Raw genomic sequence first — 17,943 nt, 5'->3', positions numbered from 1 at the left:
AAAGCAAAAAAAAAAAGTAGGAAGCTGTGCCACTCATAAAGTTCATTCAGTGATGTTTACTGAGGACCAAATGCACTTAGGCTATAGACTACGAACCATGCTACCATCAAAAGAGTGAATAAGGACCTGGGTTTTCAAAAGCTTAATCTGCTAGGGAGAAAGTTACGGAAAAAGACCCTTACTTCCACCCACCCTTTCCAGTCTTCTTATACCTTACACTTCCCCCCTAGATTCTGTGAACCAATGGCACTGATCTCTTTGCTGTTCCTCAAATAACCCATTCCATCCCCTGCCTCCCAGCCATATCACTGGCTGTCTCCCACACCTGGAATACTCTCTCCCCTCATCTCCACCCCATGGCTTTCCTTGCTTCCTTCAAGTCTCAGAAAAAGTCCAATCTTCTGAAAGAAGCCTTTCTCAGTCTTCCTTAATCTCAGGATGTTTCCCCTGAGATTGTCTCAAATTTATCCCATGTGTAACCTGACTCAAATCTGTACATGTGTGCATGCATATACATATATATACACATATATATCTTGTTTGTATGTGGTTATCTGTATGTTAGGCACCACCCCACCATATTAGACTGTGACAGCAGGGATTGAATCTCCCCACCCTTTCCTTATAACCCTGGCATTCTGCACAGTATCTGAAACACAGTAGGTGCTTAATAAATGCATGCAGACTTGTTGCCTAGTAATAAAACTTTATCTCAACAATTTCTAGCAAATAGATTAAACCTCTCTCTCTCTCTCTCTCTCTGTCTCACACACACACACACACACACACACACACACACACACACACACACCCTATTCTACTGGTTATCTTCTATCCAGTCTTTCAGAAAGAAGGTTTTATTAGGACTACAGCTCTAACCTTTAGCAACTATAACCCTCTTAGAAGCAAAGTTCAATGTTTACCACTACAACTAAGAGTACTTCTTACCTTTTGGTCACCAGATGTCGGTCCTTCATTTCTGAACGCTCAAACCACACATGTGGACAAGCCTTAACCATGGCCCTCTGAATGACTCCCATCAGTCCACCATGAACTTGACCAACCTGCAATCCATAATTACGTAAGTAGGAAATAAACAAATAAAAAAAGAAAGAGCTATCAACAGAAGTCTTTTAGTTAATAATTAGAGTTTACCACACTCTCCTATGGAGATCACATTTTTGTCTATAACCTATTCTGGCAGAAGAATGGCTGTTCGCAAAAATGGTCTAATGCAAAAAGAAATGTATAAAGAAAAAAAAGAAACAAAACTCTAAATACCAAAATTGGTATTTAAGTCACATTGTCACAATATCCAGCCTTTAAACATGGAAGAGGAAAAACTGAAGCATCTCCCTATCCACAATTCCTACCTGAAAGCAGCATGGGCAGAAGGTGTCATGCCACAGGTATAAGAATCAAGGAAACTTACAATTCACCTATGAACACTTGGGTACAACAGTGAGCCTTTCTTCCTCATCTGAGCTATGCTACTTCTGATTTAATTTTTCCAACAGCAATTATTCACCAACAAGGTATTATATGCCCTCTACACTGATAGGAGTTTCAGATAAGCAACGAGCTGGCCCCAAAATCGAGTAGGAGAATAAGATTTGGATGGATCCAATTTAAGAAACGATGGTACAAAATGGTATAGAACATAGTAATGGTCAGCCGGGGTGCTACACTGGCACCCTGAAACTATGAAAAAAAGGCAAAGCCAGTTTCTCAGGGCAATGCAGGGGCACTAAGTCTGGAGTTAGAGCAGAGGCAGGGAACCTGTGGCCTCAAGGCCACCTGTGGCCCTGTAGGTCGTCAAGTGCAATTTGAATTCAGTCAGAGAGCTGCACTTGAAGACCTGAAGGGCCACATGTGGCCTCAAGGCCACAGGTTAGAGGATCTGAGTTTGAATCCAGCTGAAGCAAGTCAGTTCTCTGAACTTTTGTTTCCTCATCTATAAAACAAGGGGGTCGTCCTATGTGATCTCCTGGTTCTCTTTCTGAGTCTCAACTCTAGTGCTCTGATCCTATGTGATTCTCCAACATGGTGGAAGGATCCTCCATGGAGAGGTTAATAGTAGCAGAAGGTATGAAAATACTGATCTGAGGACTGGGAGGAGGACCCACCATGACGATCCCACAGACCCCAATAATGTGTTGGGTGCAGGGGGGACTCGAAAGAGAGATACAAAAATAGTTATGGCACTATTCTTGCTCTCATGAAGCTTATATCTAAATGGTTTTTATAACTGCCTTACCAGTTAAACCAATTCAGATTTTAAAATAACTATATTTACACAAACCTTGGCTTACTAGTTATGTTTTATTGTTAAGTATATCTTTGACATACCTATGTTGTTCTATGGAGGCTACCAATTTAAAATTTAAAAAATTTTAAAAAAAAATTAAGATTCATGTTGAGTTCAGTGTCCTCAGTAAGAACGGCCTGATTAGGAACCATACCTAACCTCAACAATCCCAGCTTGGCAAAAATGTGCATGAAACATAGTGGTACTTGATAAATGCTTACTGCCTATCAACTAACAATATTATTTGGACACCAGGATTGGATCTGGATCTACATGTATATTTTTGCAGCTAGCTAGTAGCAAGATGAGGCTTTATTTATCTGCTTGGCTCACCACTTATTGAATAGAACAAACATACATATGTAAATATATGTGCGTAGTTTTTAAAAAAAATTATTGCTGTAACTACACCTTTGCAGGAAATATTTGGTTTTATGGGGTTTTTTTTTGTTCTTTTGCATGAAGTATCAGTCTATGCAAAGGGTCTTGGTAGAGAAGATAAAAATTATAAATTTAAAAACCTTAACTCTTCAAAAATTAAGGATGATTGAAATACAGTCTTGCTTGATGGCAAATACATGGCATCAATCTAACTCAAAGCCTCTGTGAGTTCTGAGTCAATATCCATATCAGGAGATATGTCATCCATACACAAAAATTAATGTTTTTGTTAAGAACAAATTATCTGAACCATTCACAAAAGTATGTGACTTAGCAGTGGGCTGCTCTTACCATGGCGTAGCATCCATCAGTGGTCAAGATCAAAACATCTATTGGGGAAGTATGGTTGGCAACGCAAATACCTCCTTTCTGTGGTCGATACTGCCTGCAATTACCAAAAAAGAAAATTACTACCAACCCTTCTAAGAGAAAGGTAGCACCAGACCAGTCTAAAGAAAACTTAAGGAGAAAGATGATTTACGTTCCATCTGAATAGAGTCAAAGGCATTTTGCTGAACATAGCCTGCCCCTAGAATGTCTTGGCAGAGTATTCTATCAATCAATGAGCATTTATTAGGCACCTACTATATCAGAACTCAGCAAGAAGAGAACACAGACAAAAACGAAAGAGTCCCTGTCCTCGAAGATCTTACATTCAAATAACAGATACACCATGTATGTCATTAAGCATATACAAAATAAATACACTCAAGAGACAAGGTCATACATGTTAAGGGGAAAGACACTAGCAGCAGAGAGGAATCAGGAAAGCCTTCCAGTCGAAGGTTAGTACAAGCTAAGATGTGAAAGAAACTCTAAGAGGCCAAGGTGAGGAGGGAGCACCACGGCAAAGAGAACACCATGACACCACAGGGTGTTTTTACAATTTGCTAAACAGCAATAACCTATTCGAGGACAAAGAGTATTGTGAAAGGACCACTTAAAAGAGTCTCAATCTCTCTTAGAATCTATCGGCCTTCTTAGCATCAGGATCTCCTTGGATGCTATTTCTTTCAGAGTATTTTCTCCAATTCCAAATCCTACTGTTTAAATGGTAGGCTCAAATGTTTGGGCTTACATGCAGAAAGAGCCTGTATAGCAAAGCTGGACTTGGGGCTGAACAATGACCTTAAATTAAATGCAAACCAAAAATACCCAACAAAAATTGACTTTCTAGAGAGCTCAAAAACCAAATCCATTTCACTGAGACAAAGACACTGATTAGCACTTTTTGTTTGTTTTTACTCATAAAATTATAGTTGGAATGAACCTTGAAATCCCTAGTCCAACCAACCAACTCCAGAGAGCTTAAGTGCTTTTAGACTGTAAGCTCAAGGGCAGGGAATGTCTTTTGCCTATTTTTGTATCCCCAACACTTAGCACAGTGCTTGGCACATAGGAGGTGCTTAATAAATGTTAACTGATTGACTGGCTCCCCCAGCATCATGCAACTAGTTAGTGACAGTCAGGATTAAAACCTAGGTCTCCAAACTCTCAGTATGATACTCTTTCTACCATGCCATGCTATATATTAACTCATATCGTTGTAAGAACTTTGGCAGGGGCCATTAATGTTCAGATGAGACCTGACCCATTAATAAATGCTTCCCATATGTAAAGTACTCCTCTGTTATGTTATGTTACTCTAAGAAAGAATAGTCACATTCCATCAGACTACTTTCTACACACTTCTAAAACTCGAAGGCCAAAGCCCAAGGTTCATCTTGAGCACCATTTTTTGTCTCATAGATCTCCTTTGGTCAAGACTATGGACCCTTTCTCAGAATGATGTTCTTAAATGAATAAAAGAAAATACAGAGGATTAAAAAAGAAAACACTATACTAAAACAAAGGTATCGACATATTTTAAAAACCAAGTTCATGGACCTCAGGCTAAGAACCTCTGACTGAGAGAATCCTGCCTGAAATTCTCTTCCACTCACTTGTTATGGTAATGAATGGTACCCGAAAGGGATCTGACACAGATCCTGCAGCAAGTCAGGTGGACCAGTTCACTCAGCCAGTTCTTTATACTGCAGGAAGAAAAGAACAGAGTGTGAAATTGAGGATATACTTAAAGACTAGACTGCAAGTTGCTGTTATTATTAATATTATTATAATTATTATTAATATTATTATAAATGGTATAGATACAAGGCTTTAAGGTTTGCAAAGTGCTGAACAAAAAAAGTACATTAACTGAATTTATTGCTCACATCAACCCTATAAAAATTAGGCACTCTGGGTCTTATTACCCCAATTTTAAGTTCCAGGATGATTTTTACAAAGCAGTGTACTTCAGATCTTCATCTAATAATGGCACTCAAATTACACCCAAGATAATTTAAGATGTGTTGGTGAAAGTTAATAGGAGAAACATTTAGAGAATGACATAGAGTGCTTTCCATTTAAGATGAAAGGAATGGGAAGCTAAGATGACTGAAGAGCAGAAAGTACAGTGAGTTGCCCCTAAAAAAAACTCTTCCACATAGATCTGGAAAACATGTTAGACCAAATCCTGATCAGAACATCCAAGAAAAAAAAAGTGAGGCATTTTTCCAGCCCAGGTCAGCAGAGGAAGAGAGACAGGGAGGTCTGTGAACACTAGGGATGGGATCTGGCCAGGAGTGTACCATGTGGAGAATTCTTGCCCACAGAGAGGCTGTGGACCAGGGCAAGAGGAAGTCCAGAGCCAATACAGAAGCCATTAAATTCATCACAGCTCAGGAACAGGTGCCAACTGGCAGTTCTGCCACTCACTCATTCCCCTGTTCCCAGTCACAGATCCAGAGAGGATTGAGAAAGGATCCCACACCTAGGAAGAACATTCAAGGGTAGAGAGCTGTGAAGGAACCTAGACGAGGGTCCCAGTCCTACCCAGAGAGGAGCAAGTTCAGAAGCAAGCAGCAGCTGTGTGGCTTGGAGAAATCTTCAGACATTGAGTGTGGGGTCCAGCCAGGAGGCCAGGAACATTTTAGCACAGGAAGAGGATGAGCATAGGAAAGGAAGAAGAGGTCCTGGATTCACCATTGGGGGTGTGGAGAGAAGGGGGTGCTAACTTACTGTAGGGTACAGGAACAGGTTCCAACTAGCATCTTTGTCTCTCACTACCCAAGCCCAAGTCATAGATCTAGGGAGCACTGAAGAGGGGGACCTGTGATTAGGGGTAGCATTGCAGGGGAAGGAGCAGTCAAGGGCCCAAGATTGCATAGCCAGAGAAGAGAAGTTTCAGAAGGAAGCAGCAACCATGGGAGTTGGAGGTTCCCATGATGAGAACAGGGTCTCACTTCTCATTTCAAGCCCAGTCTGAACCCAGGAGAGGTATTAACCAGGGGAGGAATCCTAATCCAAAGAGAAGTTTACTCTTCTTTCACTCTGTACCAGAACTTTTCAAATGGCAAAAAGTGGATGAAGCAGTAGCAGTCTAATGAAATTCCAAATGGGGTATGTCCACAGGCCTACTGCCAAATTCAAACCCAGGGCAAGAACTTGCAAAGCTCAGAGCAGTGAGCCAGACTGTACCATGGATCAGATGATTTTGAGAACACTGCCTGAACTGCCTTCAAGATCCTATTTGCCTCGGTTTTCTCATCTGTAAAATGAGCTGGAGAAGGAAATGGCAAACCACTCCAAAAAAAATTTAAAAGGGGATCACAAAGAGTCAGATATGACTGCTAACAACTGAAAAACAACAACCATAAATAAACAGAGAGTTTAGGATACAATATTCCAGAAGGTGAAGGATACAGGCTAACAGCTAAGAATAACTTACCCAGCAAAACCAATTATCATCCTAGAAGGGGCTTTGGAAAATGGAAAAATGGAATTTAAATGAAATAGGGGACTTCCAAGCATTCCTGATGAAAAGATCAGAGACATACAGAGATTTTCAAATGCAAATGCAAGAGTCAAGAGAAACAGAAAATGGTAAACAAGAATAAATAATCATAAAGAACTAAATAAGGATAAATTGATTATATTCTAATATGGGGAGATGACACATCTATCCCTTCTGAACCTTGTCATGATCAGACCTCATAGAGGGAGTCTAATTAGATAAAAGACCAGGGAGTGGTTCTGTTATACCTTGATGATCGCAAAAGAAGAATGGAAAGGGAGGAGAAGAGGAATAAATAGTCTAAGGGAAGAAAACAAGAGGAAGTTTGGGGGAAATCATTTCACATAACTGGAGTATGCAAATACCATAGAAGGCCATACAAACAAAGAGGAAAGGGTAGGGGGAGTGGTAGACACTTGAACCTTACTCTCATTTGAATAAATCAAAGGAGGGAAGAACATACATAGGGAAACAGTGAGAAAAGGGAACTAGAGAGGGTAGACTGAGGAACAGATTAGTCCTAAGCAAAACCAATTCTAAATAAGGATGTCAGAAAATATTTATAGCCTATTTCTTTTGTTGTGGCAAAGAACTGTATACTAAGTGGTTGCAATTAGGGAATGGCTGAAAAAGTTACCATATATATAACTATGTACACATATAATACACATACATGCATACATATACACACATACATATACATATACACACACAATTACTAGATTACTAAGGTGCTGTCAGAAATGATCAAGGGAATGGTTTCAGAGAAAGCTGGAAAGACTTTTATGAACTGATGCAGAATGAAAAGAGCAGAACCAGAAGAGCAATTTATACAATAGCAACAATATTGTAAACAAACAACTTTGAATGATTTAGAAATTCAGAGCAGTATGCTGAACAAATAGGATGCCAGGGGACTAATAATGAATCATATTACCCATTTCCATTATAAAAGGGTAAAAGACTTAGAGTGAAGAGACAGGTTTTTTGAACGTAGCAAACATGGACATTTGTTTTGCTTAATTATTCTTTGACTTTCTTTGTCAATTGAGAAGTGGGGGTGGGGAGAGGGAGGAAGAAAAAGTGTATTTTTGCCAGTTAAAAAAATTGAAGGAATGGGAAGAGTTAAGTGATCACTAAATATATCCCTAAATGTATGTAAAAAATAATCACACATGTTACATAGATTCATCTAACAAAGAGCAAGTACTATTTAGGCATAGATGGAAAACAAAACATTTTACCTGCTATTTGGGAGCTGCCCAACCAACGTAGTTCCTATGACCAGCAAACTGATCCCAAAGAAAGCCAGAGTAATGCTGTAAAACAAGAAAATAATACATGGAAAAGTTAGTTGTGCCCTCCATAAAGGGGCTGCCAGCAGGATCAAAGTGACTAGTTTGTTATGGATGTAGTTATTGGTGCATCACTTATTTTGGCATGTCTGGGTAAAGTGTTTTTGTTTCATTTTTTTTTTCTTAATGAAATGTTATTTAAGATAATCCTGGAATTAGATTGATTAAAAAAAATTCATATAAAAACAAACTACAGTGTAAAGGGATAAGAAGTTTGGTGGCTCTGTCTTCAGAGCTATAAAAAGCACTCACATGCTATTCAGTCTAGTGACATAAACAAGACACACCATCTCTTGGCTTCGTGCATTTTCTCTGGCTGTCTCCTATGGCTGTAATGCCCTCCATTCTCATCTCTGCCTCCTGGCTTCCTTCAAGTCTCAACTAAAATCCCCTTTTCTCAAGGAAGTTTTTCCCAACCTATCTTAGTTCTATTGTCTTCCCAAACAAGCATATAGCTTGTTTGAACATATTTATTTGTCTCCCCATTAGACTGGGAGCTCCTTGAGGACAGGGACAGATGGTCTTTTGCCTTTTTTTTGTATCTGCAACATTTAGCACAGTGCCTAGCACATAGTAGGTATTTAACAAATGTTTACTGACTGACCGACATGTCTATCACACTTTCAGATTTACAAGGCACTTTCTTCCAGGCCAGCCTACAAGGTTAAATAACACAAATATACCCCCATTTTACAGATGAGAAAAGCAACTTGTTCTAGGTCACACAGTTAGTCATGCTGGGACTCCAAAATGCTATATTAGCATATCAGAGGTTCTTATCTTTCCTTACCAGTGCAAATTTCACAGCCTCCTCACTTTCAAAGATACCCAAGAACCCTAACAAGGAAGCAGTTACTCACAGAAAATATGAAATTAACTCTAAGTTCTAAAACTTTTTGAAGCAAACAGTTTAATTTTGAAAAATCACTGTTTTACAAACGGAAGAAGGAACATAGGAGTAGTTTAACTCAAATTTAAAATTTAAAAACACCATCACCACCCTCCAAGTTTTCTTGATGCTTTTTTCCAAGAGAGCTGGTTACATTATATAAGATTTTAAAACTGAATGAGAGGAGGAAAGTGACTTGATTACAAAAGGAACATTTACCAATTTGAGAAAACCTGGTTCTGTTCTAGTGGAATATTGTGTAGAATCACTCTCTTCTCATCTCAAATAAAGGCTAATTTATTTTATCCTTTATGCTATATTTATTTTCTAATTAGAGTAGTAAAGTACCACAAACTGATCTTCTACAATGATCTCAGGGGTCAGATGTAGCTACAGCATGTTGCAAAGAGTCTCAAGCAATATGTTATCAATTGGTGCTAAGAAAACACTGGCCTTCATGTCTATAACCTGTCAGAAATGGTTTTCCTAAAGACCCATTTGGTTCCTGCTTTTAAGCACGGACAAATAGCAAAGAATGAGCTCCTCTGAGAAGTGCACAATGCCTATATTCCCCTCCTAAATTTTTATATTCTGTTATATGACAGAGTCAAGCTAGGCCACGTATACTTATCCTATTTTCTTCAAAGAAACGTACTGGCATATTTTGGCAAGACTAGTCCTAAAACAGATTACTAAAAATCATTAGGACACTTGGCTAGCAAAGTAATGAAATCTATGAGTCATAATATTAAAACATGACTGTAAGTCTTATTTTGCGTGTCTTTAAACGATCATATGAGAAGACATATCAATACTGATTGAGAGCCAGAATCTATCCAGCACGCTAAGACATGGTTTATAAAAGAGGGATCTTCCATAATGTCACCTCAGATTCAAGAGTTAGTGTAACACCAGTAACAGCAACATTGTGCGATGACCAGTTTTGATAGATTTAGCTCTTCTCAGCAATGCAATCACCTAAGACAATTCCAAGATTCATGATGGAAAATGCTATTCACATCCAAAGAAAGAGTCTGAATACAGATCGAAGCATACTATTTTCTTTTTTTTTGTTTTTTCCCTTTGTTCTGATTCTTCCTTCACAACATGACTAATGTGGAAATACGTGTACTATAATGGTAAATATATAGCCTATATCAGATTGCAGGCCATCTTGGGGAGGGCAGAGGAGAAGGGGGAAAAATTTAGAACTCAAAATCTTATAAAAGTGAATGTTGAAAACTAAAAATCAATCAATTAACTTTTTATAAAAAGTTAGTGCAACCCTCCCCAGATGCTATTATGTATCTATTACCTTTTATCTATCAAGAACTGCTCCAAGTACTTTAGCATATACACAAACTCAATGATTCTTCAGGCAACACTACCTCTTATTAAATAATTATGTAAATTTTATAATAATTATCATTATAAATTCTATAATTATATAAATTCTATAACCCACTGTGTAATATACTATGTCCTCTTATTAGAACTAAAATATTCTAATACTAGGTGACTTAACAGGATATAGTAGATAAATACTAGATATATGAATAGGATTTGATGGAAAAGATATTTACCTCTTTCAGTTATTACCTCTTTTAGCTTCTGACCTTTCAGAGTAATGCTTTTAGTCTCAAAACCTATCCTCCTATATCAGCCCTTTCGTTTCTATTATTCTCTGAATTTGTTCCATCTCCATTATTTCACACACATATGTACACACATATATGTATGTGTGTATGTATGTATAGGTATGTATATATACACACATATATGTATATGCATGTATAAATATATATACTTACATTTAGCACTAGACATTAATACTAGATTTCTACCCACCTCCCATCACTCTCATGTAATAAAATGTTTTTTTATCATTAAAAAACCAACATTTTTAGTTAAACACAAGCTAGTCTAACCCATCACAGTAATACATTTGTGGCTTACCGAAGAGGAAGAAGGAAACAGTAACGCACTACAACTCCCAGCACCCACACCATGGTTAACCGGAGGCTGATATACTGGAAGTTATTATTTGTTCTTGTGAGAAGATTCCAACACACTAACTCCTCTGAGGAGAATCTCTGAGTCACTTCATCTTCTACAATGGCTTCAAATCCCTTCTTGGAGAAATAGAGCACATCAGACAGCTCAAAGTCCCTCCCTCGGTGTCCAGATATCCCTTTCTCCATAGGCGACTCATCTCTCTGGATGATACCTGAACGAGAGAACACGACATGAGGACACATCCTTAAGATAAAGGCTCATGATCTAATTTACGAGCATATACATGTGGACCAAACCACATATAAGTAAATATTAGTGTTTAGAGGGGGTTATTCTGTGCCTAACTCATTGGTGTGGTTCACTGGTTTTTGAAAATAAAAACAAATCTCCCCCCCCAAAAAAAAGAAAATTTTAAAAATTTTTAAATAAAATTTTAAGTTTAAAAATTAAATTTTAAAAATCTCTTCAACTTTATGATGACCTTGCACAAGTCAAGTGAAATGACAGTTTGCCATAATCCTAACTCATACAAAGATCTTTGTGGATTCTTATAGATGAAGAAACCATACTGTAGACTCTTAATTTTAGGTTGCAGTTCCAAAACCTCTATTAACATTCCCTTAGGAGGTGGTACTAGTTGGACAAAGCTCAAAATTTCTGATTCTTTAAAACATACCATCCTAACTTTGACCCTTCCCCTTCTATGATTTCCTCCAGTTATTTCCTCAGCTAGGGCAAAAGGCAGCAGAGATCTCTTTCCTGAAGGAGTAGAAAGAGGTGCCTAGTGAGGACTGTTTGGGCAATAACGGGTATTAATCACAAGGCAAGCAGAACAGTTAGGGTGTTAAAAAATGAATGTGGTTCATGCAGCATTGGCGTGAGCCTTCTAAGAGCCAAAAATGACTCCACCTCATAACCATACAATTCTTTCAAGTTTACATAGTGTTTTCCTCACAGCAATCCCATCAAAGTGCTACTCCAAGTGTTACTACATTCATTTTGCAAAGAAAAAAGAATTCCTTCTCCAAAAATGGAATTGAAGCCATCATAAAAAAAAATTGAATCCCAAAGATCAAATCCCAAAGAAGTTCTGTAACTTGCACAAGATCACCAAACTAATAAATACTGAAGAACTTCAACCAAATCCCGACTCCAAGTCTCATACTCCTTTTTTAAATTAAATTTCATTTTTAATCACCAAAAACCCACTTTCTCCCCTCCCAATACCCATCCCACTCCTAAATGCGAAAGAAAGAAAAACAAAGTCACTGTTACAAACATGTATAGTCAAGCAAAACAAATTTTCACATTGACCACATTAAAAAAAAAACCCAAAAACAAAACTCATTCTTCACCAAGTTGAGTCACTTTTTTACTAGTAGTTAAGTAGTAGCATGGTTCCTCATACATCTTCTGGAATCATAATTGGTCATTACACTGACGAATTCCTAAGTCTTTAAAAGTTGCTTCTCATCATAACATAGGGTGTTTCAAAAGTCTTAGTGCAGTTTCAAGCCTTACTAAGTTAAAACTGCACTAAGGCTTTTAAACATCCTTTACTATAGTCATTTCATAAATTGTTTTCCTAGCTCTGCTCATTTCACATAAGTTTTTCCAGTTCTCTCTGAAACCACTTCCTTCATCATTTCTAACAGCTCAAGTATAATTATTATATACTCATAAAGAATTAGATACTGAATGGTTGCCCATCAATTGGCAGCTGAACAAGTTATACTATTTATATGCTATATAAACAAGTTATAATATATCTGTATATATATATACATATATATATTATATATAATACACAGGCACATAAAATAACTTCCTCAGCTATCTCCCAATTGATGGAGAACTATTCAGTATCCAATTCTTTGCCACAGCAAAAGAAAAGAACTATAAATATTTTTGTAATTCTTATTTAGAATTTGTTTTACTTGGGATTAATCTCTTCCTCAATCTACCTTCTCTCTAATTTTCTTTTCCCTGCTATTTCTTTGGTGAGTGAAATGTATCTCTTTTGCTAATTCTGTGTGTGCGTGCGTGTGCATGTGTGTGTATGCATGTGTGTATGTGCGTGTGTGTGTTCTTCCCTCTCTTTGATTTGTTGAGATGAGAGTGAGGTTCAAGTGGCAGCCACTCCTCGTTTTGTATAGATTACTATTTGCACACTCCAATTATATGATATTTAACCCCAACTTCCTCATTTTCCCTCCCTAAAGTATTTATTTCTTCTTTGTGTCCTCCCTTTCCATTCTTCTTTTAAGATCATACATATAACAGAACCACTCCCTAGCCTTCTAGGTAATTAGACTACCTTTATGAGGACTGATCATGATAAAGTACAAAGGAGATATAGATACATATATATGGATATAGATATAGATATAGACATATATACATACATATATATTGTCTCCCCATAATAGAACATAAGCAGTTTATCCCCATTCGGTCTTTTAAAATTGCTCATTCTTGTTTGGCTTTTTCTTTTCCTCTTGATTCTTGTGTTTGCACTTGAAAGTCTCTTCACATCTGCTCTTTTCATCAGGAATGCTTGGAAGTCCTATATTTCATTTGAGTTCCATGTTTCCCCTACAGGGGAAAGTTTGCCTTCTGGAACATCATATTCCAAACTCTCTGCTTCTTTATGACTGTTAAATCATAGTGGTCAAATTGTATGTGATCATGACTGTCACTCCTCAGTACTGCAGTTTGCTTTGACCCAGAATTTTGGCCATGATATTCCTGAGAGTTTTCATTCTGAAGTTTCTTTCAGGAGGTGGCCAGTGGATTCTTTCTATTTCCACTTTGCCCTCTAGTTCTAAACTATTTCCATTCTGCCTTCTGGTTCTAAAAGATCTGAGCAGTTTTCTTTCTTGAAGGAGGATAGGAAAGCCAGGGGGCAGAGATGAGGAGGAAGAATGCTACAGGAACGGGAGACAGCCAGAGAAAATAAATGGAGTCAGGAGATGGAATGTCTTGTCTGAGGGACAGGAAAGAGGTCAGTGCCACTGGCTCAAAGAGTCCATGAGGGGAACAAAAGGTATAAAAAGAGTAGAAAGATAAAGGGCACAGATTATGAAGGGTTTTGAATGCCAAACATAGGAGTTTCTATTTTATCCTCAAGGTAACAGGTAACCATGAGAGTTTATTGAGTAGAATGAGTGACATGATCAGACTTATGCTTGAGATAAGATCATTGTGACAGCTGAATAGAGGATAGACTGGAGCAGGGAGAGACATGTCAGGGAGATCAATAAGCAGGCTATTGCAATAGTCCAAGCATGAGGTGCTGTGGGCCTGCACAAGGATGATGGGAGTGTGGGAAGAAAAAGGGTGAAGAGGAAAATTCAAGAGATGTTAGGAAGGTAAAATCCAAGCCTTGGCAACAGACAAAATGTGGAGGAATGAGAGTGAGGAGTCTAGGATGACACTGAGGTTGTAAGCATGGGTGAATGGAAGGGTGTTGGAGCACATCACTGTAATGGAGAAATTCAGAAGGGGGGATTCAGAGGGGGGAAGCTAACAAGCTCAGTTCTGGACATGTTGAGTTTAAGAAATCTATGGGACATCCAGTTAGAGGTGTCCAATATGGCACCTGGGTGGCACAGTAAGTAATGTGTTGAGCCTGAATTTAGGAAAGCCTGAATTCAAAACCTGCCTCAGACACTTGCTGTGTGACCCTGGGCAAGTCATTTTCTGTTCTCATTAGTTTTCCCAACTTTAAAATGGGAATAATAACAACACCAACCTCACAGCTCTGTCATGAAGATCAAATGAGATAATATCTCTAAAGCGCTTAGCACAGTAACAGGTACTCATGGGAACTGGGGAAATCACCGAATGAAACAGTACAGACGGAGAATAGAACAGGGCCCGGGACAGGGACCTCTGGGACAACAAATGTAACTTGGATAAAGATCCAAAAAAGGAAACTTGAGTCTGTTAGGCAGGAAAACCAGAAGAAAGCAGTGTCACTGAAACCTAGAGAGAAGAGAATGAATTGGCAGTGTCAAGGGCTGCAGAGAAATCAAGAAGAATGAGGATTGAGAACAGCCCATTGCATTAAATTTGGAACTTAGGAGACTGTTAGTTAACTTTGGAGAGAACAGTTTTGGTTGAAGGATGAGTCTGGAAGACAGACTGTAAAGAGTTAAGAAGAGAGTAAGAAGAAAAGAAGTGGAGGCACCTATTGTAGACAACCCTCTCAAGGAGTTCATTCACGAGAGGGAGAAGAGATGTGGAATGGATCAAATGAGCCATTTTTGGACGATGGGACATGGGCATGTTTGTAGGCAGTAGGCAAGCAGCCGGGAGACTGGGAGACGTTGAAATGAAAGAGTGGAGATGAAAGAGGAGACAATCTGCTGAAGAAAACAGAATGGAATGAGATCATTTGGGTACGTTGTTTGCTGGGGAAAGAAGGGATAACTCATTTTATGTGAGACTGGGGTGGAGGAGGAGCATGTAGGAGTGTATGTGAGAGGAAAGAATTGGAAAACAAAAGAATGCTATAGAGGAGAGACTTGGGAAGACAAGAGGTACAAAAGTTTATCAAACGGGCTCCCTGAAAAGTAGGATGGACCAAACAGAAGTTAATGACTCCATGATACATGAACAAATATTAAACAAAGTCAAAAGATCGAAAAAAAAAATCAAAATGTAAGGTCTCTCCTATCACAAACTGTAACCTGGAAAAGAGATCAGGGAAAGAGAATTTAAGAATCATTGGACACCTAAAAATTCATGATCAAAACAAACAAACAAACAAAACAATAAACCTATCTTATTTCAAGAAATAACAAAAGAAAACTCCCCAGATCTCTTAGAACCAAAGGGCAAAGTGAATACTGAAAAAATCCACAATTTGCCTTCTGAAGCCAGCAAATGAAAACTTCCAGGAATATTATAGCTTCAAATCCAGAGCTTCAAGCTCAAATTAAAAATACTGTAATCAGCCAGAAAGAAAGACTCCAGGTACCAAGGAACCAGAGTCAGGATCACACAAGATACAGCTACAGGAGCAAAAAACATGGAATACACTATTCCAAAAGGTGAAAGATACAGGCTTTCCCTGTAGGAGAAATTTCATTTAATGAAATAGAGGACTTCTAAGCATTCCTGATTAAAAGTCCAGTGCTGAGTAGAAATTTGGAAATATACACGTGGGGATGAAGAAAAACATAAACTGTAATTTTAAGAGAGAAATCAAAAAAAGACATGGAAAGAATGAAGTGTCTGCATTCTAATGGGGAGAGGAGGGATGATACAAGCATCCCCAAAGAAGAGTGGTATCCACCTGCCACCCAGGTCAAGTAGCTGTAGCATGCACAGAGGCCACACCCCAGTAAACCATCTAGGCAAACAGGCTAAACTAGGTTGAGGGTAACCAAAGGGCCTCAAACCCGTAGGTGAGTTAGGAGGGGTATCTACCCCAAGCATGTGAAGACTTTCCAGTAGAATAGGTGGATGTAAACATTCTGTTTCAACAGGCCATGAAGGCAGCAGAATCAGACACTGTGGAGTGCTTAGAGCTTAGTCAGACACCAAAGTCATCCAGTACATCCAGAGTCATCGCCAGTCATCTTGACTTTTGTCTTGCCAATGGGCTCCAATGACTTTGGAAGAAGGAAGTTGACAAGTTCCTGTAACTCTGCGTCACTTAAATCCAATGTACTCATGAGTCAGAGGGCATCACCCCATGATGTCACTTTGGTTCTCTTTGAGCACAATGGATAAACAACAAGAATAGTGATGTCAGCAGCAGTCATAGAGTGGGCCCAATCAGGTGGAGGCCCTGGGAGTGATTTTTGTTATGTTTTAAAAGAATAAAGGAAAGACAGGGGAAGGGGAAGGAAGAAGCATAGATGAAGGAAGGAAAAAGTAAGAACAGGGAACTTATCTCACATAAGTGGAAGTCTACGTAAATAAGGGAGAAGGGGCGAGAGAGTGTCACCTCTTTGAACTGATGCAAAATGAAGTAAAAAGAACCTGAAAAACGATTTATACTATAATATAAACCTTGTAAAAATGAACAATTTTGAAAAACCTAAGAACTCCTATCAATGTGATGGTCAGCTACAATTCCATGACTGATGGTTTAGATGTTGCCAATATCCTGATAAAAGTGAATGACCTGATATGCAGAGTGAAACACAAAATCCTGGACATAAACAATGTCTCAATATGTTTCACTTGATTGAGCAAATTTGTTGCAAAAGTTTTATTTTATTTCCTGGTGGCTATTTATTTTTGTTTTTGTTTTGAGGGGTCAGGGGCTGGTGGGGGGATGGCAAACTCTGGTCAATTGAAAAAACAAGATTTAATGTGAAAAAAAAAAACCACAAGAAGACTGATATGAGCTGATGTGAATCAGAACAATTTATACTATAACATCAACATTATTAAAAAACAATTTTTGAGAACTCTGATCAATTGTTCCCACCTCCTGAGAGTAATGGACTAATATGAAATAAAATACATTTTTTTGGACATGGCCAATATTGGAATTTATTTTGCTTGACTGCTTATTTGTTACAAGTGTTTTTATTTTCTTTTGGGAGAGGAAGGATTAAAAAAAATAAGTGCTTGACAATTTAAAAAAATTAATTTTAAAGACAACAATTAGAAGTATTTTGTCCAATTATATGCCAACAAAATTGATAACAAATGAAATGAACTAACATTTACAAAAACATAGAATAGATTAACAGAATAAGACTTAAATAACTCAATTTCAAAAGATAAATTGAATAAACCACAGAGGAAAAGAAATATTAAGCATACATAATGTGCTAAGTGCTAGGGATATAAATATAGCAAACAAGACAGTTCCTACTCTCAAAGAACTTACTCTTAATGGGAGAAGAAAACACATCTAGAGGAATTGAAAGAACAGAGGGAATGGAGATGCACGTAATGAAAAGATGTGAATGCTGCCTGGAAAATGCAATGACATGGTGTGGATTATGCCTAGAAACAGACCTACTATTGACCAGCACCTCAGAAATGGAATCCGAGGTTCAAGTGAGCGATGATAAAGACGATGGTCAGAGGAAGCAAAAGTAGCAGGGTGTGTAAAGAGACTAGAAGG

The 17,943-nt window shown here is 38.1% G+C and overlaps 1 protein-coding gene across 1 annotated transcript in view; it reads right to left on the bottom strand.

Annotated features, from left to right (window-relative positions):
* Positions 1-17,943, bottom strand: part of GPAT3 (glycerol-3-phosphate acyltransferase 3) — a 67,268-nt gene that overhangs the window by 15,036 nt on the left and 34,289 nt on the right. Inside the window, exons 3-7 of the mRNA XM_036764191.1 lie at positions 10,788-11,058; positions 7,832-7,906; positions 4,693-4,782; positions 3,041-3,134; positions 949-1,064 (exon numbers count right to left, since the gene is read on the bottom strand). Of these exons, the coding sequence (XP_036620086.1) occupies positions 949-1,064; positions 3,041-3,134; positions 4,693-4,782; positions 7,832-7,906; positions 10,788-11,058 (646 nt within the window). The remainder of the gene's footprint in view (positions 1-948; positions 1,065-3,040; positions 3,135-4,692; positions 4,783-7,831; positions 7,907-10,787; positions 11,059-17,943) is intronic.

This window comes from Trichosurus vulpecula, chromosome 6, assembly GCF_011100635.1.
Source record: "Trichosurus vulpecula isolate mTriVul1 chromosome 6, mTriVul1.pri, whole genome shotgun sequence".
NCBI classification, from domain to species: Eukaryota; Metazoa; Chordata; class Mammalia; order Diprotodontia; family Phalangeridae; genus Trichosurus; species Trichosurus vulpecula.
This window is presented reverse-complemented; position numbering and strand designations above follow the sequence as displayed.